Here is a 24,375-nt window from a genome sequence, read left to right on the forward strand (position 1 = left end):
GGGTGTTGTTTCCCTAGTTTCTTTCTCATCCTGTTTATCCTATGTGTAGAGAAAGGCCATTGATTTGTTTGGGTTAATTTTATATCCAGCTACTGCACTGAAGCTGTTTATCAGGTTTAGGAGTTCTCTGGTGGACTTTTTAGGGTCACTTATGTATACTATCATATCATCTGCAAATAATGATGCTTTGACTTCTTCCTTTCCAATTTGTATCCCCTTGATCTCCTTTTGTTGTCTAATTGCTCTGGCTAGGACTTCAAGTACTATATTGAATAATAGTAGCTTGTTACACTGCGTGGAAATGCTGTCCCCTTTGAGGACCGTGGAGTTGTCTCATCTGTTTGAACCCAAGGTAAACCTGAACTGATTAAAAAGAACCTGAACCTCTGGTCAGGAAAGGCTTTGGTGTCCTTGTTCCTGCTGTCACAGGCCAGTCACTATTGGATTGGAGCAGCTGTTGTGTTCCACTCACCAGTGATCCTAAGATCGTGTGGGCAGTTCTCTAGGGACTGTGGGGGTGTCCACCGCATCCATGCCCTAGGTGCTCCAGTGCTGGCGCAGACCAGAAGGAATTTGTGCCCCTGGTCAGGCCGGTTCTCTGCTGCCCTAGTGCTGTCTCAGGTCCTGTGCGTGATTGGGTCGAAGCAGAAGTTGTGTTCCACTCACCAGTGATCCTAAGATCACTTAGGCAGGCCCCTAGGGACCGTGGGGGTGTCCACCGCATCCGTGCCCTAGGTGCTCTGGTGCTGGTGCAGACCAGAAGGGGCTTGTGTCCCTGGTCAGGCTCGCGTGCGTGGGTTAGGGTGTAGTTCTTAAAGCAGTTGTTGTTGAAAAAGCCATATCACCCAAGTGCAGCAATCCTGTGGTCATTATAGAAAAGTGGTACAGTAATTATTAAAGGTCATTAAATGAACTAGATGATCTAATAGAAATCTCCTTATAGCACACAGAAAACCATGGTGTGCTAACTGCCTAGAAATAGTACAAGAATCTTAGATAGTGGTGCATACTTTATATATACATTATTTGGATTTATTTAATAATATTAGTATGTTGTTCAAACTAAGTTTCAGGTAGATTATTCTGTGAGGGTTATTTTTACCAGGAATTTAGTACCATAAAGTAATTCATTAACTATATAAAATATGAACATGTGCCAAATAATCAGTCAATAATGTACACAGTACAACATGTAACTATATAGAAATGATAGATGAATTGTGTGTAATCTGCTCATTAGAATCCAAATCATTCTAATGAAAACAATGATTTATTTATATGAGCAATAAGAAAACATAAAATAACATTTGTATCCAAGGGGAAATTAGTGACACTTCAAAAACTGCTCATTTGTTGAAGAAAAAATCTGAAAGATGGAACTAAGCCAAATAACCAGATTATACATGCTTTCTTTTGAAGAGGTTACATATTAATAAGGTTGTAATACTAGGACTTGTAGAAATGTATTTATGAATGAGAGAGTTCACAAGGTAGTGAGAACCACAGGATAAGACAGTATAAAATAACATAATACAATGTATATGAACTCAAAATTTATGAAATATAAGTGGAAATAGACAACAGAGAAACTGTTTATGTATAGAAAATGTCAAAGAAAACAGTTGCAAAAGGTTTACCTAGCTTGTTCTGTTTGTTAAGCAACATTTTCAGACCCTTATGCTATCATTTAAATGCAACAATGTTTTAGTTTTAGATAACTCTTTGAGTTTGCTGGTACTTAGCTGCCCTCTCCTTTGTATTCTACACATGGGTGGGCTGCAGAATTTTAGCTGTAATAGAACTAAAATCTGTACTTGACTTGGTAATGAGAATAAGAAACTAATTTTAAAACCAAGTTTCAATTTTCTTGCAGAATATTTTTTTTTTGCACCAAATGTCATCTACATAAGTATAGTTTCTACTGTGTAGAAAGAACAATTTGCTCCGAATGGGAAATGATCCAAAGCTAGGTCATTCAAGATGAGACTCTCACAGTAAATTATGCATCCCTTTGCCATCCTGCACTTACAGGACAGATGATGGGTAGATTAGAACTTGTAGGTACCACATGGAGTATGGTGGACTTTGAAAACTACAATTTGACCGAATCTCACTGAACACTGACAGCTTGGGATAATGTAATGTGTAACTATGATACCTCATGTCTGCTAAATATAACAAATTTGACTTAGCAGCTGAGACCTGTATAAGTAAATTACTTAAGAAATAATTTAGTAAAAATGCCAATTGGACGTTAATATTTAAAAAATAAGTTATTATTATTATCAAATGAGTACATTATAATTTTCAGAAGACATTTGCAGTTAAATTGACACCTGGATTCTTGTCCTGATGAATTTATAATAAGTAAGTCCTTCTAAGGAAGCATAATATATTGTATAATTTAAACTTCTAAGATTTTTCTCATAGAGCTCAGTGTTAAAATGTTTGTTTACCCAACTGAAGACTTTGGGTTTGATTCACTGCACTGAAAAGGGTGTATGTTTTTAGTTTCTGCCATGTGCTCATTCACAGGCATCATTCAAAATGTAAAAACATTTAAACACTTAATACTTAAGGAAATTACATACAAAGTATACTGAACATTTATAAATAAGGTAATAGGGGCTTGCCAAAAGATAGGAATATAAGCCTATTAAAATTTATTCTAGAAAACAATAAGATATAATTTAAGTCAAAAGAAAGGTTAGCAATCCTATAAAGGATAAAAAGAATTAAGATTTCTTCATTCCTATGAAACATGGGCAACCTGACAAGTTCAACATGAATTAGTAAATGTTGATATAAAGTCTGGTGTGAACTAGCAGCTCACCAGTGAAGACTTTGCTTGTACAATGGCTCAGAACTCACCTGTTCCCATTTTATTCACCTGTCATTTTAATGTAACCCCAGTGAAGTATACCACAGATTCATTTTTTTCTACATGGGATCATTTTAAAGAAGACTTGCAGTCATGGGAAAGTCAGTCTTCCTTATGAAGTGATAGCATAAGGCACATTTTGAAAGACTTTCTATATGTCTTTGAGAGCGGGGATGAAAATGCTTTCCAGAAGATTAATAGTGTTAGATATTTGAATATATGGAGAAGAGAATGGAAAGACGGCACTGAGTGACTCCTTGCTTGATGACTGAATTCGTGATGGAAATCTGTGAAATAAAGCTGTGGCCATTTAGCTTCTATGAAAACAAAGGAGCCCTGAGACATGGTATAAGGAATGGGGGACAGACTTATAACAAAATGGGGGACAGACAGAGTTATAACAAAAGCACCAATGTTATAATATCCACTTTTCATGCCTAAGCAAATATTTATCAAGGAGGAAGGATATTTTAGAGGACAAACGTTTGATGTCGCTGAACTGTGCAAACCATGTAATGGATTCTTCTTCCTTCATCGAAATCAAAATAAAGTAAATAAAAAGTCTAATACCAATTTTGATATCTTTTAATATGCAGTATTTAAAATACATAATCAATGTTATTACTAATGTTTTCTACATTAAAAATTACATTAGAGATTAATTTTTGGTATTTTCCTATTTATTATTCATGGACAGTCACATTTAGCTTCAATTGAGATTACTTTTATACATACAATCCATTAAATTATTTAACTCCAAAGCTATTCTACTGTTTAGTAGAATCCCTTCAGAAATATACTTTGATCATTGTTGCTGATAACATTTTAACTAATTTCAGATTTTCATTAACCTAGATCTAGCTTTGCAATGAAGGTTGTCATTGCCTCATACCCACACATCATGACTGACAGCTGTTCTCAGAATTCTGGTTCTAGATGAGTAGTGCTCAGGGAGCACAGCTGCTGTAATGACCAATCAGTCGATTCAAGTTGTGATGCATGGTGCTCCCTCTATATGGTCTGAAAGAGAATGCAGTGCAACCAGGAAATGAGGTGAGGAGAAACCAACTGCAGTGCCGAGTTTAGTTGTTAACAAGGCATTTGCCTGGCCTAGATACAGACACTGATGATACATGAATATTGACCAAACCCGTATAGCTCTCTTCTACAAAGATAAGGAGGAAAGAACCTAACTTGGTAAATGTGACATCTGCAAATAAGGCCTTTGGGTATGAGTAACTATGTGTGAGAGAAAACCACACTGACCACCTTTGTGGACTAGATCTTCAGGGTACCCCTCTTGCCAAAATTAACAGGGTGATTTCCCAAAACTGGGTATATGTCACATTACAGTGATCCTAAACTTTGTTTCCGACTAACAAACATTCCATGATGTTGGCCACATGTCTATCTCCTGCACCATTTGTCCTCACTGAGCTTAAACCATCTGGCTCCCCTCTCTGCCTATTTACTTATACACTTACTTTAAATAATCTGCACCTGCTATTGCTATGTTTAGATGGTGTTCCTACCAATAGTGTCATAACTCTTTTTTTCTTATTCTTTACCGATCCCACATGACAGCTTTACCGAGACCACCCATCTCAGAGAAACATTGTATGAATTCACTGCTTCCTAGAAGAAGCATTATTGATTTTTTCATAACAATAATAGTTACAGTTGCTGAAACCATCTTACTTGTTTGTCTCTTTATTATGTAAGCATTTTCTCTTGTTTGTTGCTTGGATCTTCACAGGAGGTAAGCCTTCAGTATGTGCTGCTTAGTAGGGGATAAACTTAACTTTTATTACTAGAATTAGTATTCAATATGGGAGATTTGGAACAACACATAGAGGATAACCAGAAATGCTTTCTGTCAGAAGTTATATGTATTTTGGTTATTTTAACATCATACTGTCTTTGACTGGGAAAAGATGGATAGTGATATTGGATCTTAGGTTGAGAAGGAGATTCTTGACTGGTTTAGAGTGGGATTGACACATCAGAGCCCCTGGATGATGCGATAAAAACCAATTTTGAAGTTGAAATCATCTGTATAGGCAGAGCCAGTCACACCATGCAATGTAGTCTCAGCAAAATTGACTATTGAAGAAGCATGAATGTGAAATTTTTTTTCTTGGTGGTACTGTCTTGTATTTTAATCAGTGCAATGCCATATGGCAATGCATCTTGATAACAATGGAAACCTCATTGAAATCTACCCTAATTTTGCCCTGGGCATTTCTTCTTTTGACAGTATCTCTACCTGTACCATTTATCTATAATAAGCCACAGACACAATTCTTCTTGATTTCCTTTCTTTTGTGAGTCTATCTAGAGTCTGACAGTGCCTGAGAATGGTTCTGAGAGCTCAACAAAGTTGTTGGTATTGTGAAAGCTATCAAAAATACGACACTCTTTGTGACTCAGCTCTGCAGGTCATCTAACTCTGGCTAACCTATAATAACAGGAAACTCCTAGCCATTTAAAAGCTTTTTATGAGGTAGACTTGGGTTGACTGTAAAGCATTAGGAATTTAAAGGTTTATTTTTATTTTTATTTTTATTTTTATTTTACAGAACTGACTTAGTGGCTGGGTCAGTACTACATACTACATTTATAAAACCTAATACTTGACACGTGGATTGACAGAATAAGTGTCACTTTAGAAATATTTTATTCTTATTATAGAAATAACAAGATAAACTGTAAGTATAAGTCAGTAAGCTATGCACTAATCTGCTTTGTTCACCTTCCAGTATTCCTTGTGTGAAGATTATCCCGGACCCACTCTTGGACCTTAGTACAGAGAGCTGTTTACACTTACGTATTTCCATCGCCTATGGTGACGCCTGTCTGTATCCATAATGATGGATTTGTTTTATAGTTAATGTTGTGCTTTGACAATGTCATGTTTTTTGGCAAAGATGCATGTGATGTTCTCTTTGGCAGACCCCAATTCAGCTAATGGAATTTAAAAAAGATGGAAAATTTGAACAGTTTTAGCATGAGAAATAGTGAAAATTAAGTGAAGGTAAAGCTTTAGAAGAAAAATCAATGATTACCTCAGAAGTTTGAAGGCAACGTAAATGGAATAAGTGCAGCAATTAAGAATACTTCATAATCTTTATTATATGAGTACTTTTCCTAAATAGTATTTTGTTAAAATATCTTACAGTTTTAAAATTTTATAACTCTAAAAAGTAAATGAATGATTTTGATTTAATAAGTTTTTCATGGAATACTTCAGCTATAATAATTAAATAAAGTATTATTTTCATATTTATTGTAAATTAACTATATTATGTTAATGAGACTCTTTTTACACAATGGTCATACTGTAGAGATTCTGAAAACACAAGTACAGCCTTCTCAGATTTAGAACTGAGGAAGAAAGTCATGTGCTTACCCGGACTTCTTCAAAAGCAACATGGAGTTGTACCTGTGGGAACTGATCTATTTAGCGGTGTCCAGTGAGTGCTCTTCTGTTTCTATGGATCCTGCAATACTAAATTCCAGGGAAGATTTTTTTTTAAAATCAAAGTTTTTAACTTTTCTGTTATTATGATAAAGCAATTCCCACATCTGTTTTAGTGATGGGAAAAGTCTTACAATAGATCAGTGTAGATGTGATTTTTATATTTAACTTACAGGTTTTTAGGACAAGGGAATCCATTCATTAGAAAGGCAAAAAATTATGAATAATATTTTCTGTAATGAATTAATATATCTCTTTAAAGTTTCTTAGGAAACATAGATTGAGATTATATTATAGACTTTTAATAAAGGAGTTTAGCACTATAGCATTTTTTTTCCACATACCTTTGGTATGTGTGTGTGTCATGTGTGTATGTGCATGTGTGTGTGCATGTCTGTGTGTGTGTGTGTGTGTGTGTGTGTGTGTGTATGTGTAGAATAATCCAAATTAATACTTTATGAGAATATCTAGTAAGGAGCTATAAGTGACTAATGATTAACTAGAATGGTAATTGGCAAAAGGTTTATAAGGTCACAGTGTAGCTGCTAGTTATGTCCATGTTGTACTGAGAATATTTGCTTCTCCTAATTTTGTTTGTTTTTTTTGTTGTTGTTTGTTTTTGTTTTTCGAGACAGGGTTTCTCTGTATAGCCCTGGCTGTCCTGGAACTCACTCTGTAGACCGGGCTGGCCTCAAACTCAGAAATCTGCCAGCCTCTGCCTCCCAAATGCTGGGATTAAAGGCATGCGCCACCACACCTGGCTTCTCCTAATTTCTAAGTAGGTGCAATGTTTAGAAGAAACAATTTTGTCCAATGCTCAAAAGCCTACTTACTTTTTATACATTGTTACATATAAAATAAAAGTAGCATGGTCAGAGTTTAATTTGAAAGGTTGAGAAATTTAGATAGGGGTTTAAAATTATCTAAAATTAACACTTTTACTAGCCAGTGTTTTTGCATTTTACCCCCCCCCTTTTTTTTGGCCATTTTATGTGTATGGATGTTTTGCCTGCATGTATGTCAGGCAGCATGTATGTGCCATCCCTACAAATGCTGGAAGGGGGAGTTGGATCCTCTGAAACTTTTGTGTTACAGTATATTGAGAGCTAAAGTGTGTGTGTGTGTGTGTGTGTGTGTGTGTGTGTGTGTGTATGTGTGTGCTGGGAGCCACATCAAGTTCCTGTGTAAGAGAACAGAGAACCAAGTGCTCTTAACCAGAGAGCCACCTCTCTAGTTCCTGTACTTCAGCACTTAAATCTTGGGACTCTTTACTTTAAATCAGAAAATAAGGAAAAATTTATAATTCATGGACTCTTAATTTTATTTACCTCACTATTCTACACCTACTTACAAAAATACACACTAAACAACTATATTCTTTGTACACATTTACATGACAGCACATTATTTTAATGGATAATGTATTGCTTTCTTTCACATTGTGAAATGTATATATCGTTTTCAGATTTGAAGAGGGAAAGCTTCCAAGTACTGATAGAATCAATGTAGTTAAATCATTGTAGGTGATTTATATCTTATATCCGTTAAGGTCTAGACTAGTATGACATATATTGCTTTTTTGATATTTTAAGTCAGACTTGATACCTTATGATTTGATAGCCTCTTAATGCAACTCTTTTCTTTTCACAGAAATACTATTGTGTAGTGGTATGTATTAGTTTCTCTAGTGTTTAGCAGGATCATAATTTTTGTCTTTGTCACAAGGTAGAGTTAACAAGACTAACACAGCATGTTAGAAGTCTTTGTGGAATGGATGAATCCAAACACTGCAACCATAGCATGTGCTTCAAGTTTGTAGCTTCCTAAATTCAATGTAATTGTTTTAGCCAATAGGACATAGGCTCTGGAGATAAGATTTACATTTGTCACAAACAAGTGCTAATGCCCATTTTACTTGTTTTATTAGATATAGTTATTTCTTTGCTAGAATGCAGTTATCTGCAAGGCGTCTGAGGAAAGAAGTCATTTCTGCTAGACCGTTACATCCCTAGAGCTTAGAAAGCGAGTATTTGATTTACTGCCTTAGAAATTGTAACGGTTTCTGATATCAAAAGATTTGTGAAATTATAAGAGTAATTAGTATTACATATTTTGAAATGTTTCGTTAGAATATTCTTAGACATACTTGCATTTGGATTTATTAGTGTCCAATTTATTAGTGTCTTTTGAATTATTTTGTAATTTGCTCTTCAGGGAAATAACCAGGGTTTCTCAATTTTCCCCATAAATCTTGAATAGCAGAGAGTTACAATATGCTTTAAATCAAAATTTAATGGTGTTTAAATAATACTTTGTCTTGTATAAGCAGGATTTTTCCAATTTTTAAATAACCAACAATTGCATATCAATTTACTCTAAGTGATTTTTATTTTTAATGAGATTGTATTACATGCTACATTTAACTAAAAGAAGCGACATAGATTTATGTGTGTATTGTGATGCTGTAATATGTATGGGCTCTGGAGAATATTTGGCCAAGCTGATTAACATCTGCTATCTCATGTGTTCCTGTAGTGAAGATATTTTACATTCAGCAGTTTTGAAGTACATTTTATGATTAAGTAAATAACTAAGCACTGGCTTACAAAACTTATTTCTTCTAAGTGATATTTAGAACCTGGCCAACATTAGCTTATCTAAAATATTTCTTTAGTCTCTGGTAACCACACATTTCTTCTCTGTCTTGATGACTGTTAGGCATTTGATTCTGTGTATGAGTGAGACTCTATGGTTTTGAACCTGGTTTATTTTACCCAATGAAAAGTCTTCATTTTCAATCTATATTGAAACAAAGGATTTTCTTCCTATTCACATCATTTTTACTTATTATAGATTGAGAATTTCACATTTAACATATAATATATAACAAATATATAACATATAACCTATAACCTATAGCTTATAACCTATAATGTGTCTTGATCATATATATGTATTTGGTTTTTTGAGACAGGGTTTCTCTATAGCCCTGGCTGTCCTGGAACTCACTTTGTAGACCAGGCTGGCCTCAAACTCAGAAATTTGCCTGCCTCTGCCTCCCAAGTGCTGGGATTAAAGGCATGTGCCACCACCGCCCCATATTTTTCCACTAGTCTTTCTTAAACTCCTCCCACATCCCCTACCATTTTCTTCACTGAATTTCATCTGCTTATATTAAAACACACACACACACACACACACACACACACACACACACACACACAGAGAGAGAGAGAGAGAGAGAGAGAGAGATACACACATATTGAGTTCACTAACTGCTGCTTGTATCTACATAGGTTGAGCACCACCTACTGTAGCATGAGTAATCTTTGGGAGGCTGCTCATCTGTAGAAAATGTTTACTTGCCCTGTGTTGACAGCTATCAATTGCCAATAGCTTCTCAGGTAGGGGTGGGGTTTCCTGAGTTACATCTGTCCATGTAGGAAATTTAGCTGAAATTAATCTTGTACAGGACTTGAACATTTAGTCACAGCACTGTGAATTCATGACTAATGATGCTGTTATGTCCACCAAATGATGTTTTGTTATAAAAATTTACTCCCTCTGACTCTTACAATATTTCTGCCCTGCCCCCTTTTTACAGTGAACCCTGAGCTGAGCGGGGAGGATGTATGATACAGATGTTCCATTTAGAGCTGAGCCATCTACAGTATCTGGTTCTATAAATGCTGGTCATTTGTAGGTGTCTGTAATAACTTCCATCTAGTGCATAAAAAAGGTTCTCTGATGAGGGATGAGAGATACATTAATATGGGGCTATAAAGAACTCCCTATTACTTAGGGGGTAATTTAGTGTTATGACAGTTTAGCCAAATAGTAGTATTAGGTTCTCCTCCCATATGTGCTATGCCCGACGCAGTCACAGGTTTGGGACTAAAGTAATTGTACTAGGCATGAGTTCTGTCTTGAAACGCAGGCCCTAAATCTAGGCATAACGTGATTGGTTACTCCTATAATAATTATGCCACTGTGACACCAGTATGCATCTCCCAATAGGCCAGTCATTGTTATAACTTGCAGAATTCTTATTAAAAAACATTTCTTCCTCAGTAGTGAAAGTAGCACCAGCATTATGAAAGTTAAATAATAAAAATGAAACCTTCATATTGCTAATGTCATGATTACTCCATTCCTTTCAGTCAAGTATGTGGCCCTACCACCAAAGTCTGCACATTATTAAGAGCAATGACAATAGCCTGTAATATTTTGGGAAGGTTTGAAGGATTCAACTGATCAAAAACTTAGAAGAAGGTAACCCATACTTCTGAGTGAGTTTTATCTTTGTTCTTCTATGCTGGCTATGAAATGTGTTGCTTCCATGTCGCCATGGCGCTATTTTAAACTCCTTCTGAGTCTTAAAATTACAAAAAAAAAAAAAAAAAAGAAAAAGAAAAAAACAGTTCATGTATGTTTTGCCTGCATATATGCCATATGCATCTCTGGTATCCACAGTCTCGAAGATGGTGTTGGATGCCCTGGAGTTGGAAATGGTAGCGCGTCACAATATATGAGAGCTGAGAACCCAACCCCTGTCCTCTGCAAGAGCAGCAAGTTCTCTTAACTACCGAGCCATCTCTCCAACCCCATTTTAACTAGTTTCATATTTGTACATATATAAATATTTTAGAAAGCTTCTACATTAGTAGGATTCTAGTTGCAAGTTTCAAATGTCTTTATTGCCAGTCATCCTTCCTTGTTGTAAGTTTCAAATGTCTTTATTGCCAGTCATCCTTCCTTGTTCCTGACCCTCTACCCTGCTCTCCTTTTCCCGCTCCATGTCAAGTTTCCTGCTTCGTTATTCCCATTCATCTCTTGATACCATCTTTGTCTTATTTCCTGTTCCTTGTAATCTGCTGCTGGTCATGACCCATCCACAACATATATGCATGTTTCAATTTCAACAAACCTATCTAACGTTTGTTATCTAGAGTCCAAGTATGAGAGAAACATACAGCAGTTTTCTTTCCAAGTCAAAATTTTCTCATTCAGAATGATCATTTCCATCTCTACCCATTACATGTGAATTTGATAATTTTATTTTTTCTTTTTTTAAAAAATAATGTTTTTGCTTATTCACATTACATCCTGCTCATTGCACCTCTCCCGGTCAACTCCTCCCACAATCCTTTCCCCATCCATCTACCCCCTTCACTTCTGAGTGGGTTGGGCTCCTCCTCCATATCCCCCCACCTCTACCCTGGCACTTCAAGTCTCTGTGAGGCTAGGTACTACTTCCTCTCATACTGAAGTATAAGGCAGCCCAGCAAGAAGAACATATCCCACGTATAGGTAACAGCTTTGGGGGTAGACCTTGCTCCAGTTCAGGACCCACATGAAGACCAAGCTGCTCATCTGATAAATATGTGCAAGAAGGTTTAGGCTCAGTCCATGTACATTCTTTTGGTTGGTGGAGCAGAGACAGAGAGAATGGCCAACCAGTAACCAGCTCAACTAGAGACCCATCCTACGGGCAAGCGCCAATGCCTAACACTATTAATGATACACCTTTATGCTTGCAAGTTGTCCTTTGAGAGGCTCTATCCAGCAGTTGACTCAAACAGATAGAGATACCCATGGGCAAACAGTGGATGGAGCTTGGGGACTCTTATGGAAAAATAGGAAGGATTGAGGGCCCAAACAGGTTAGGAACTCAACAGGAAGACCAACATAGTCAATAATTTCAGTTTTTAAGACCAAGTAACATTTTACTGTGTATATGCATTAGATTTTCATGATCCACTTACCAGTAGATGGACATCTAGGCCGTTTCTACTTTCTAATTATTGTTAATAAATCAACAGTGCACATGATATGCCACTATTATTTCTTTAATAGGATATATAATTGTATGGGTATATGCCCAGAGGTGGTATCGCTAAATCATATGGTAAATCTGTCTAGCTTTTCTAGAAACAACTGTATTGATTTTAATAGTGGCTGCATCAGTTTGCACTCTTATAGTAGTGAGCATTACTCTTTTCCTATGTCAAGCCAGCATTCACTGTCATCAGTTTTTTTGGTTAGTTGTTGATTTTTCCTTTTTTAATATTAACCATTTTGAGCCTGTAAGGAAGACATCTCAAAGTTGTTTTCATTTTTTATTTCTTTGATGGCTAATGTTGAAGATTTAAAATGTATTTCACAGACATTGGTATTTCTTCTTTTGAAAGTTGTTTAATTCTGTACTCTAATTTTAATTATGTTATTTTCTTTGATTTTCATCATTTAGTTCTTTATTATGGATACTAACCCTATTCAAGATATATAGCTAGGAGAGAGAGAGAGAGAGAGAGAGAGAGAGAGAGAGAGAGAGAGAGAGAGAGAGAGAGAGAGAGAGAGAGAGAGAGAGAGAGAGAGAGAGAGAGAGAGTTTCTTTCTTAAACCAGTACAATTCCAAACAAGGGATACAGTAGATATAACCCAACATAATAAAGCCAATATTTTGGAAGTCCATAGCCAACATCATGTTAAATAGAAGAAAAACTTGAAGCCTTGTCACTAAAATAAGGAAAAGGCAAGGTCATCTTCTGTCTCCATCCTTATTCAATATGAGTCTTGAAGTTTTCACAGACCAATAAGACAAGCAAAAGGGGAGAAAAGGAAGAAGTCAAATATCCTTGCAGATGAAATGTAAAAGACTACAAAGACAGTATTACAGTCCCCCTCAGCTGATGAACACATCCAGTAAAGTAACAGGATAGAAAATTAATACATAAAAAGTCAATAGCCTTCCTAAATACCAAGGACCTACACACTGAGCAAGAAATTGGGAAAGCAATCTCATATATTCCAGCCCCCAAATATCTTAGAATAAATCTAACTGAGATGAAAGTGTTGTAGAGTGAAAAGAAAGAAATTACAGAAGATACCCAGAAGATGGAATGGCTTAGCATGCTCATGAATTAATTGGCATAATATTGTGAACGTGTCTACTAAAGCAGAAGCAATGCACCAATTAAATGAGCCCCATCAAAATTATAACACAATTCTTCACACAAACTAAAAATAATCTTCAAATTTATTTGGAAAGACAAAAGACCCAGGTTGGCTAAACTAATTCTGAATGACAAAAATCACTGCTTGAGGTATTATAATCCCAAATTTCAACATGTACTGTAGAGTCAAATAATCAAAGTAGTATAGTACTGGCATAAGACACACATTAATCAGCAGAATAGACTTGAGGGTATACACACAAACTCACATTTCTACAGTCGCACAGGATTTGACAAAGAAACTGACTGTATACAACCGAGAAAAGACAACATCTTCAACAGATGGTACTTGTCACACTTCGTAGATACATGTGAGAGAAGGAGACTCCATCCTTATCTCTCATTCTATACAAAACTCAACGCCAAATAGATAAGCACTTTAACATAAGAGGTGATAACATGAATTTGTTTGGGGAGAAAGCGCAGAATATGCTTGAGTTTATTCACACAGGAAAGGATTTTCTGGAGAGGTCTCTGATAGCACAGGCATTATGACCAACAATTGATAAATAGGACTTTATGAAACTGAAAGTTTCTGTGCAGGATACCAACATCCTGTGACAGTTTTAAACAATACTGTATTGACTAAACATCTAACACAGATCAAGATGTTTTCCCTGAACTTGGTTTCATGGGTTTACCAGCCATCGGTATTTCCTCTCATTTTTTTTTCTAGCTGTTGCACTTTCTAGATGTCAAAGTTTTAATTTTCCTGGCATTTGAGAAATATTTATGTCTGTATTTAGCATTTTTCAGTACTAAATAACTATTCTCTATTAATAACTGAAAGAAAGCATTCATAAATCTGCAGGTGTTAGTTTTTGATGAGTTTTTATTTAGTTATTTGTACTTATTGTATATTCAGAAAAATTATAAATGCAAAATTGTGACCATTACTTAAGACTTTTCATTTTATGATTGAACTCTACTTATCCGGTGCCCTCATGCCTTTTTAAAGATGTTCAATCCTGCCTTTTAATTTTGTGCAATACTACATGCCCTCATATAAAATGATTCTTTTTATGTTGCAGTTCCTAGCGATACACAATAATGTTCCTGTTATTAAGATGTCTAGAGCTCTGTATCAACATTATTAAATATTCATGGTTTCTCATTATTTCCTCTTTATATTGCATTTACACCTACTAGGAGATGAGGGACTGTTGCTGCTTAGTCATCACTTATCTGTTATGGTTCATTCTCATTTTGCTTTTGTTTTATCAGAAGCCTGAAGCACATCATTGAGCACTTTTTGTTTGAGTTCCATTCATTAACATTAATTGACTGCTGTATTTCTTTCCTGTCACCTGTGTGTGACTATCATGTTCCTACACAGAATGGCTTGAGATCCTTCTTCCATGAATGTCTAGAAAGATCCAGAACTTAATTATGGTAGCAAGTGTATCCTATTGAAAAAAATATTCTCTTTTACACCTATTCAGCAGGATCAGGTATGGAAGGAGACAGGAGAGAAGCCCATAGGGCCATGAGAATGAATGGAAATATGCAGCTGTGGGGTGTGGGGAGCTTTTCCTCTAGAAAGTCCCCCCAAACCTGGAATGTGAGAGGTTCTAAGGAGTCAGTGGGGATGACTTTAGCCGAAATGCCCAACAGTGGAGAGATGAAACCCGAAGAGACCATCTCCAGTAGATAGGGCCCCCATTGGAGGGGTGCAGCCACTAACCTACCTTGGAAATTTTTGACCTAGAATTGATTCTTTCTAAAAGAAATGCATGGACAAAAATTGAGCAGAGATGGAAGGAAAGGCCATCCAGTGACTGGCCCAACTTGAGATCCATCTCCTGGGTGGGCACCAAACCCAGACACTGTTACTGATGCCACGTTGTGCTTGCAGACAGGAGCCTAGCATGGCTGTCCTCTGAGAGGCTTTATTTGCTGCCTGAGACAGATGCAGATACCTACAGCCAATCATTGGACTGTGGTCAGGAACTCCTATGGAAGAGTTAGGGGAAGGATTGAAGGAGATTAATGGGATTGCAACACCATAGGAAGATGAACAGTATCAAATGACTGGGACTCCTAGAATCTCCCAGAGACTAAGCCACAAACCAAAGAGCATACATGTTCTGGTCCATGGCCCCAGCACATATGTAGCAGAGGACTGCCTTGTTTGGCCTCAGTGGGAGAGGATGTGCTTAATCTTTTAGAGACTTGATGCCCTAGGAAAGGGGGATGGGGGGCTGAAGAACATGAGAGTGTGTGAGTGGGAGAGCTGGTGGGTAAGCACCTTCTCAGAGGCAATGACTAGGGGTGATGGGTGTAGAACTTTTTGGAGGCAGAACTGGGAAGAGGCTAAACATTTGGATTGTAAATAAAAAGATAGAAAATAAAAAATAAATAAAAAAGATTCAAAATCATCAGTGTCTTTGAGCCTTGAGAACTGCAGGGAACTGGAATCAGGAAGCTCATTCCTTAATAGGTGTTTTGTCAGAAGTACTCTTGGGTGGTCTTGTCTATGTAAAGACTTGTATAAAAACCCCATGCAGTCACTGCATGGATTGTATTTTTTGTCTTAACAATATTGATGACCAGGCCAATCCCATCCTTTTTTCTTTTCTTTTCTTTTTCTGAATCTACATTTAAATTATTAGATATGGCAAGAGAAGTGATGCTAAGATGCTATTCTGATGCCATTCATAGCTTTTTAAAAAATTAGATATTTTCTTCATTTACATTTCAAATGTTATCCCCTTTCCTAGTTTTCTCTCTGAAAGTCCCCTATACCCTCACCGCCCTGCTCCCCAACCCACCCACTCCCACTTCCTGGCCCTGGCATTCCCCTGTACTGGGGCATATAATCTTTGCTAGACCAAGGGCTTTTCCTCCATCCATTTTTCATCTTTGAGAAGGGCTCTGGTCTCTGAGGTAATTGAAAGAGTGATCTACAAAGAGCACTGTGTTGGCATATGCCAGAAACTGCAAACATGGTATTTTAGTGGAGGATTTCCTACCAGAAGGGAAGGGTGCAGTACAAACCATGTCCTAGAAGCTTAAAACACAAGAAGTGTTCTTTCTTGAATTATTTAAAAGTTCGTCATATATTAGAAATAAATTCCTTTCACTCTTTTCAAAATATTTTGGCTATTTATTTGACTAGGTTCCTATAGAAAAATACCTCAGATGTATAATTGGTAATTATTCTTCCCATTATGTATGCTATCACTTTGTTTGGGTGGAAGTAGCCATCGCTGGGCATGAATATGGATCTGTTTGTGTTGTTCAGCATTCAGATATCCAGCTTGACAAGCACCATATGTTTCTCAAGTGTGTATTTTTGGCTTCTATGTAAAAATTGGTTATTTATAAGCATAAGGAATTATGTCTGGGTCTTCAATTCAATTTCTCGGCTCAATGTGTCTGCTTTTGTACTGATACCATACTGTTTTCATTTTATCACTCAGTAATATAACTTGAAATTACCAATTTAATCCAACTATAAACACTTCAAACAATAAGAGCAACCTTCCAGCAAGATATGCTGATGTAGTGACACAAATGTTATGGGACTAATCAATCACTATTAAAAATTGATTTGAGGTCTTCTTCATGAGACAGAACCTATTTAAGGCACTGATAATGTGACCAAGAACTAGAAATAGTAGAAGAAAATAAAACTAAGGGTTATGGGCATCTATGTTTATGGAATTTTACATACTTTTAAAATATGTAAGCATTGATTATTTTATGGCAGTTAAAATGGGTGGGCTTTATTTTGTTTTGTTTTGTTTTGTTTTGTTTTATGTGAAGACAAGCATTTTTATTCTCATGCTGGAGACTTGTTTCGTATTTTTCCCTATCTTTGCTTCATATGTATATCTGTTCAATTGAAAACTGTATGTTATTTGTTGTCAATGTGGGAATAACTAAGGGAAGCAAGCAATAGGAAGAGTTTAAAAGTTTAGAAAATTCTTAAAGTATTTCATTGGACTGGTAGACTTAAGTCACAGGAGTCCGTCTCTGATTTCCTTCATCAGTGTCTTGCCTCATGGCTCCTGCACCTGCCTCTTTTCTTAACTCCTTTATGATTTCTCTCACTGATCAGTTTTACTTTCCTTTCAGGATGTCTTAAATCATCTGGGATCCTGTGAACTGGATGAAGATGATCTAATGCTTGATTTAGAATTTTTAGAGGAACAGAATCTTCAACCTCCAGGTAAGGATTAAATAAATGCCCACACTACATGATCATAAAGACAATCAACTAGCTTTAAGTGCAGCTTTTCACAATAATCTAGATACTGAATAGAGTTGTGGGGAGTTATTTCTAGGTCTTCAATTCTGTTCCGTTGATTCACCTGTCTGTCTCTGTACCAATGCCATGCAGTTTGTTATTACCATTGCTCTGTAGTATAGCTTGAGATCAGGGATGTTGATTCTCCCAGCAGTTCTTTTATGGTTGAGAATTATTTTTGGTATCCCAGGTTTTTCATTATTCCAGATGGAGTTGAGAATTATTCTTTCTGTCAATGATAAGAATTGAGTTGGAATTTTGATGGGAGATTACATTGAATCCATAGATTGCTTTTGGTAAAAAAAAAAAAAAAAGCAATATTCAGCAAGCCAACTGCCAATATCAAATTAAATGGAGAGAAACTTGAAGCAATGTCACTAAAATAAGGGACTAGACAAGGCTGCCCACACTTTCCCTATTTAACGTGGTGCTTGAAGTTGTAGCTTGAACAATTAAACAACAAAAGGTGGTCAAATAGATATTAATTAGAAAGGATGAAGTCAAATATCACTATTTGATGATGATATGATAGTATACATAAGCAACCACAATAATTCTACCGGAGAACTCCTACAGCCGATAAACAACTTCATCAAAGTGACTGAATATGAAATAAACTCAAACAAATAAGTACCCTTTCTCTACACTAAGGATAAATGGGAGGAGAAAGATATTAAGGAAACGACACCCTTCACAACAGTAACAAATAATATAAAGTATCTTGGCATAACTCTAACCAAATAAGTGATCTGTATAGCAAGAATTTCAAGTCTTTGAAGAAAGAAATTGGAGAAGATCTCAGGAGATGGAAAAATCTCCCCTGCTCATGGATTGGTAGAATTAATATTGTAAAAACCGCTATCTTGCCAAATTATTTTAAACAAATAAATGCTCCAATTAAAATGTCAATATTTTATGTTTGAAGGGGAATTAATGGCTGCCATCCTGTTTTACATTGTTTACTTTCAAATAAATGAAAGTATTATGGTCTAGATTTGGTATTCTGAATTTTCGTTATAACAACCCTAACAACATAGATTAATGCTGATACTGTAAGGTCGATTTGAATGCTCATAGTAAATAGCAACCAAAGACTCTCAAATACACATTTACAGTTATGTGAGCATAAAATTCATATCACATAAATCAGGAGAGCATGCATCATTTGTAATAGTTTGAATTCATATTAAGTGTTATCACTCTAAATAAAAAATACTTCATTTAATGTACTTTATATTACCTAATTATATTCATACTTGTGTATTTAAATTAAAAAAGATTGTAGGATTTTTTTTAGTGAAAATTATTACATTGTTACTTTTGTATTAAAGCTCAATAGTGTTAAGGTATGCTTTAAAATCTTGATTCTCCTGGATGAGCTAGGAAAAGGTGACATCATTTTTCCTACATCTAACTTGTGTGATGTATATCCCCTGTATTAATTCTCAGTCATATCTTGAGATATTTGTTTCATGCTAAATTTTTATACCCACTTAATATATTGTTAATTTAAAAATCAGACCATAATGATGTTTATATTTTCTTGTACCCTAGTTTAGTTTGCCACTGTATATCAACTTGGGATTAAATATTTTGAGAACATTCTCTCTGCAGTTGGTTTGACAGCCATCTATTTATTATGATGATAACTTCTAAAGTTTGTCTTTAATGTATAGTTGCCCTAACAGTTAGACATTGGGGAATACTGTAAAAAGTATTCCTCTTGAAAGGAGCCTTTTAAAGGAGAATTAGTCAATATCTAGCAAACACGTGTGTTGCTATGGTTAGACATATAATATTGCATAATATATTTTCCATATAACATAATATAGTACTATTCACCTCCAATATCCAAACTTGTAAAACTGCCCAACTATAAAATAATAATGTATACTTATTAAATACTCATTTACATGTCTACAGTAATAAAATATTGGAAACACTTCAAATGTCTCTCAATAAGACTGTTATCGAATATTCAGCAGAACAACAAGCAAAACTAAAAGCAATGAAGAAAGTATTCATTTTTACTATTGTAGGATTACAGGGCAAACTATTGTGAGAGAATGATACAGAGACAGATTAGATGTGTAACTAAATCCTAGATCAATCCTTAGCATTGACACACATATAACATGGGGAGTCTGTCCCTCTTGTTGCGTGGCTGTGGGAAATTCAGTGCCATCCCTGAATATTCATATTCTCTTTCTTCCCTTTCACCTTACCCCACAGATGCTTATGCCTAGGAGATAATGAGAGGAATTTCTCTTTATACTTTTTAAAATTTGTGTGGTGATGTAAATCTCATAATTTTAAACATATTCTGACTTTTCATAACGAGATAGCATATCAATAAATGTTACTAATGTGGGGCTCCTTAAAGTTAGCTTAATAATGAATTTTGTAACAAGTTTTGGGATGAGAAGAAAATCAGCAGCAACCGTAAGGTGTTTCTTCTCTAAAGGGGTGTTGAAAAAAGGACAGTATATAGGATCATGTAAATTCAGAAAATTAGGTTTACATTTATAATTCATCATTTTTAGCTTTTATTTCGTGCTTCTATGCTATTCACTCTAAGGGAGTCAATCTGTACTGTGCAGAAGCTCGTGGGAAGCAGTTGACTGGTTAGGTAGGTTGAGCAGCAACACTGACCAAATGGATAGGGGAGGGTGACAGAGCACACCTGGAATGTCACCTTCTAGAAGCTATTCCTGGAAATAGCATTGGTCCCATTTTCATTTTGGATCTTGTGTTACTACCAAGGGGTGTTTATAATCATGAAGATTTAATAGCTAGAAACCTGGTAATGGTAGTCCATTGAGGCTTACTATGGCGTTGGGTTAGAAAAATGGTAAAACTTTGACCAATTATATGATGAACAAATTCTAGAAATAAGATTCTGATTGTGATAAATGCAGAATTACATATATACACACCAAACATCACATTGTGCATTTATAATATAATATAATATAATCTTTTCTCAGGATGTCATATTACTTTATAATTACATGCTCTAAAATAAAAATGAAAATAGGTTGTGGAAACAATTCATCAAAACTGGAACATTAATCATGGCATGAGTTCATTGCTGAAGAACTATGCTATGTGTAAAATGCCAATGAAAATAACATTGATCTAAAGAGTGAACAGTAGAAACCTGACTGAAAACAAAACATTGTCTGAGGATAAAAGGGATCTATGGTGATGAAGAAGGTACTGAACATATTCTTTATCATGTTTTTTGGTATTGATTTCATGTCACACTGTATATAAAACTGTATAATCAAAAAGATATTGTTTAATATAAAGCAGTCTTAATGAGTTTGTTTAAAATATAAGTAAGTTAGTAGGAAGGAAACCGAAGGCTAATAGTGTCCAAACTTTATCGAAGCCACATCAAAAAAAGTGTAAAAACTTTCAAAGAAAATTACATCTTTATTACGCATCCCAAATAAACAGAAATTTATCATAAAAATAATGGGGATTATAATTTCATAAGTAAAAATATAACACACACATTTCCCTTTTAAAAATCTGTATATACAGTTTAGATAAAGTTTTGCTACAAATATTGATAATACTTTCCCTAGAAGTCATTGATTATTGAACAAATATCTCAGTGCTAGGCAAGAGAAACAACCCTTCTATTTATGGGCCAGTGGGAGGGAAGGAGTTTCAAGAGATTCCCAAAGCAATGTAGGCCATTGCTATTGCCTTGCCTTCCCTCTAGAACCTGAAGATAATACTTTTTTGCTGAGGAAACCTAACAGTTTGGACATAGAACTTGGAGAGATCAAACTGGGACAGACCTGTAAGCCTCATTCCTGTGTAGTAGGTCTCATAGTACCAGAAGGTACCATGTAAGCTGCCAAGGGACAAAAGTGATTAATAATCCTACTCAGCGGTTAAATCTGTGGAACATAACAACAAAGACCAGCATAGTGGCACTTAATCCTTTGGAAGTAACCAACAACTATGTAATTGGACTTAAGGCCACTTGTTAGGAGGGAGGTCACATCTATTATTATAAACTTAGCCCACTATTTATGGCTGAATGATCCTAGACTCCAAAGGAGAAAATATCACTATCATATTCCTAAATCAAATAGCATCTAACAGCATTATAAATACATATCCTCATATTCAAAAATAAAGTTCTTATAAAGATAAGTCTTTTGTGACAGATAGGAACTTGTTATAGAGATCTACAACTGCTTAAAATGCAGGGCATAAATGACTCTGAGTTGCCTGGCTCCAACTGGCACATGTACAACACAACCAAAACTAAGGCTCAAGGAAAATCATGGAAAAGGAGGCAGAAAAACTGTACATTCCAGAGGAACAGGATGCCTGATATAATGGTGTCTTCTGGATGTGACAGGGAAGCCGAACTCATGAAATCTGAGCAGTGTAGCTGTCTAAACAAAACTGCATAATGATCACACCAGTTGACATGCCAATGTGAATAGGAAAATTTTCACAAGAACCCATCTCTAGATAGCTATAGGCAATAATGGTTGCTGAGGGAAGAACAATTGGATTTCACTAGCAATAAGCCTTGGATAGGTCATCCAATGCCGAATAGTATATATGAGAAATACTAAATGAACTTCAATAAGTTATGTCTGTCTATCTGTCTGTCTGTCTATCTATCTATCTATCTATCTATCTATCTATCTATCTTATAATACAAATTATAGAAAATGTAATGAGTATGAGAATGGAATGAGAAAGAATGGAAGAGAGTGAGGATCAGAAGAGACAGAATTTGGAATGGTTTGAAATGATTTAGGCACAATGTGTATACTCATTTATGTTATTTGCAAGTGTGTGTGTGTGTGTGTGTGTGTGTGTGTGTGTGTGAGAGAGAGAGAGAGAGAGAGAGAGAGTATTGACACTTTGAAATCAGACAGATTCTAGTGAGTCAGGATTTCTGAACCTTATTCTCCATCTGTAACACGTTGTGATTACATTCATCTCAAAATATCAGCCTGAGTAATCAAGGCATGTTTGAACGCAAAGTGTACTGCTTTTCTGAATATATAGGCTAGAGCGGGAACCCAGTACAGTTTGATTTTGCCCCATGGAACTTAGATAATCTATTGTAAATAATTTTTCTTACCACTGGATGCTTTTCAGGGGTACTGAGTTTTGAATAATTCATCATTATTATAGGTTATTTCAGAATAAGCTATCTAATTTAAACATTTTTTATTTTTATAATATATTAAGTGATGAGTTGGTTGTATTAAATATTGACAAATTAAGACATGTTATTTTAAAACCCTCACATTTCTTTATTTTAAACAATCTAATTAAATTCTGAAAACTTTTTTCTCTAGATATTCGTTAATTGCCCAAAATGCTATACAACCTACTTAGGATAGAAACATATCTGAGAAAAAATGTATTTTTCTTTTAAATACCTTAAACACTAGAAACAAATCTCATCAATGTTTGATAAAGAACATAGGCTGTTGCTTGCATTACCATTGGTTTTGACTTTACCACTTAAAGATGGGATACTTAAGTAAAATAAATTTAAACTATTCAATGTTCTTTGATAAAAATAATGCAATAGTCAGGTGGGTATTGGAGTTTATTACTCTTGTTATTTATTTTGGGTTTGCTTCTGAAGTACACAGAACATTGGTTTTGGTGTATGTCCACAAACAAATGGAGGTAATTGCCCACCATTATCAATTAGAAATTAATTAGGTAGTTGCTAAATATTTTGAGTTTGAAGAGAATCATTATAAGAATTCTTCTGTGGGTTAGGAATTCCTCCTGTGACTATTAATTATGAAGGTAATTTGTTATTAATTTTTAATGGGTAAAGTACAGCAGAGTTGAGATGAAGCCCTGGTGGCTTTGCTAGTATGAATGGCAATGCAGAAACAATTGCAACATTAACTCAGGGATACTGTAAAAATCAGCTCTAAGTTTGTATGAGCTGTGAGGTACCTAGATCAAAAGAAATGGGCATACGGTGTCTTCAACTAGATTGTGTTAAACTCAGAAACTTGTACCACTTAATTTTGGAGATATAGTTTGACACCTAATAAATGTATGTACAAAGTTATGCTACTTGGGCTGATAGTGGTCCCCACAAGAGCCATAGACTACTTAACAAAAACTTATCAGATGTGAGAAACCTGTTTGAATTGTTAGTTATGGTAGTCCAAGTTTTCCCCATCAATTGCTGTTGCCCTTGGATGAGTCTCAGATGTTGAAGATTAAGTCCTTATTGTGAAGACACTGAACATTTAGGGCACATGACTCATAGTGCTACAGCTGAATCAAACCTTATATTGTCTCTCCTACTGTCTAGTTTCCATAGTAACATAAAGCAGTATGCAAGTTGACAAGCGAGATAATTAATAATCTCATCCAACTGCAAGACCTATGAACTATAGCAATGAGCAGATTAGCATTATACCCTTACAGGTGCAATAGTGACACTTATATTTCCTGGTAACCAACAACTGCCTAATTGCTCTGAGGACCCACTCAACAGGAGGGAAATCATGTCTCAAACTAGAGACTGCCAACTAACTGGAGCTATAGAGATTATGGATCTGGCAAGAGAATCTACTTCTGCCTATTAACTTACTGTTATACCCAGATAAAGATCAGTGTAGCTAACAGCCCTAATCAAAGATGCTTCTTTTTTCAGAAAATGGAGACTTGGTTACTTTCCGTTGCCGTGAAAAGACAAAGGCAACTTATAAAAGAAAGCATTTAG

General features: G+C 35.6%; 1 protein-coding gene across 1 annotated transcript in view; it reads left to right on the forward strand.

Annotated features, from left to right (window-relative positions):
* The window catches only part of Ccser1 (coiled-coil serine rich protein 1), a 1,089,958-nt gene that overhangs the window by 178,146 nt on the left and 887,437 nt on the right, over positions 1-24,375 (forward strand). Inside the window, exon 4 of the mRNA XM_021190473.2 lies at positions 17,456-17,549. Coding sequence (XP_021046132.1) covers positions 17,456-17,549 — 94 coding nt within the window. The remainder of the gene's footprint in view (positions 1-17,455; positions 17,550-24,375) is intronic.

This window comes from Mus pahari, chromosome 2 (genome assembly GCF_900095145.1).
Source record: "Mus pahari chromosome 2, PAHARI_EIJ_v1.1, whole genome shotgun sequence".
NCBI classification, from domain to species: Eukaryota; Metazoa; Chordata; class Mammalia; order Rodentia; family Muridae; genus Mus; species Mus pahari.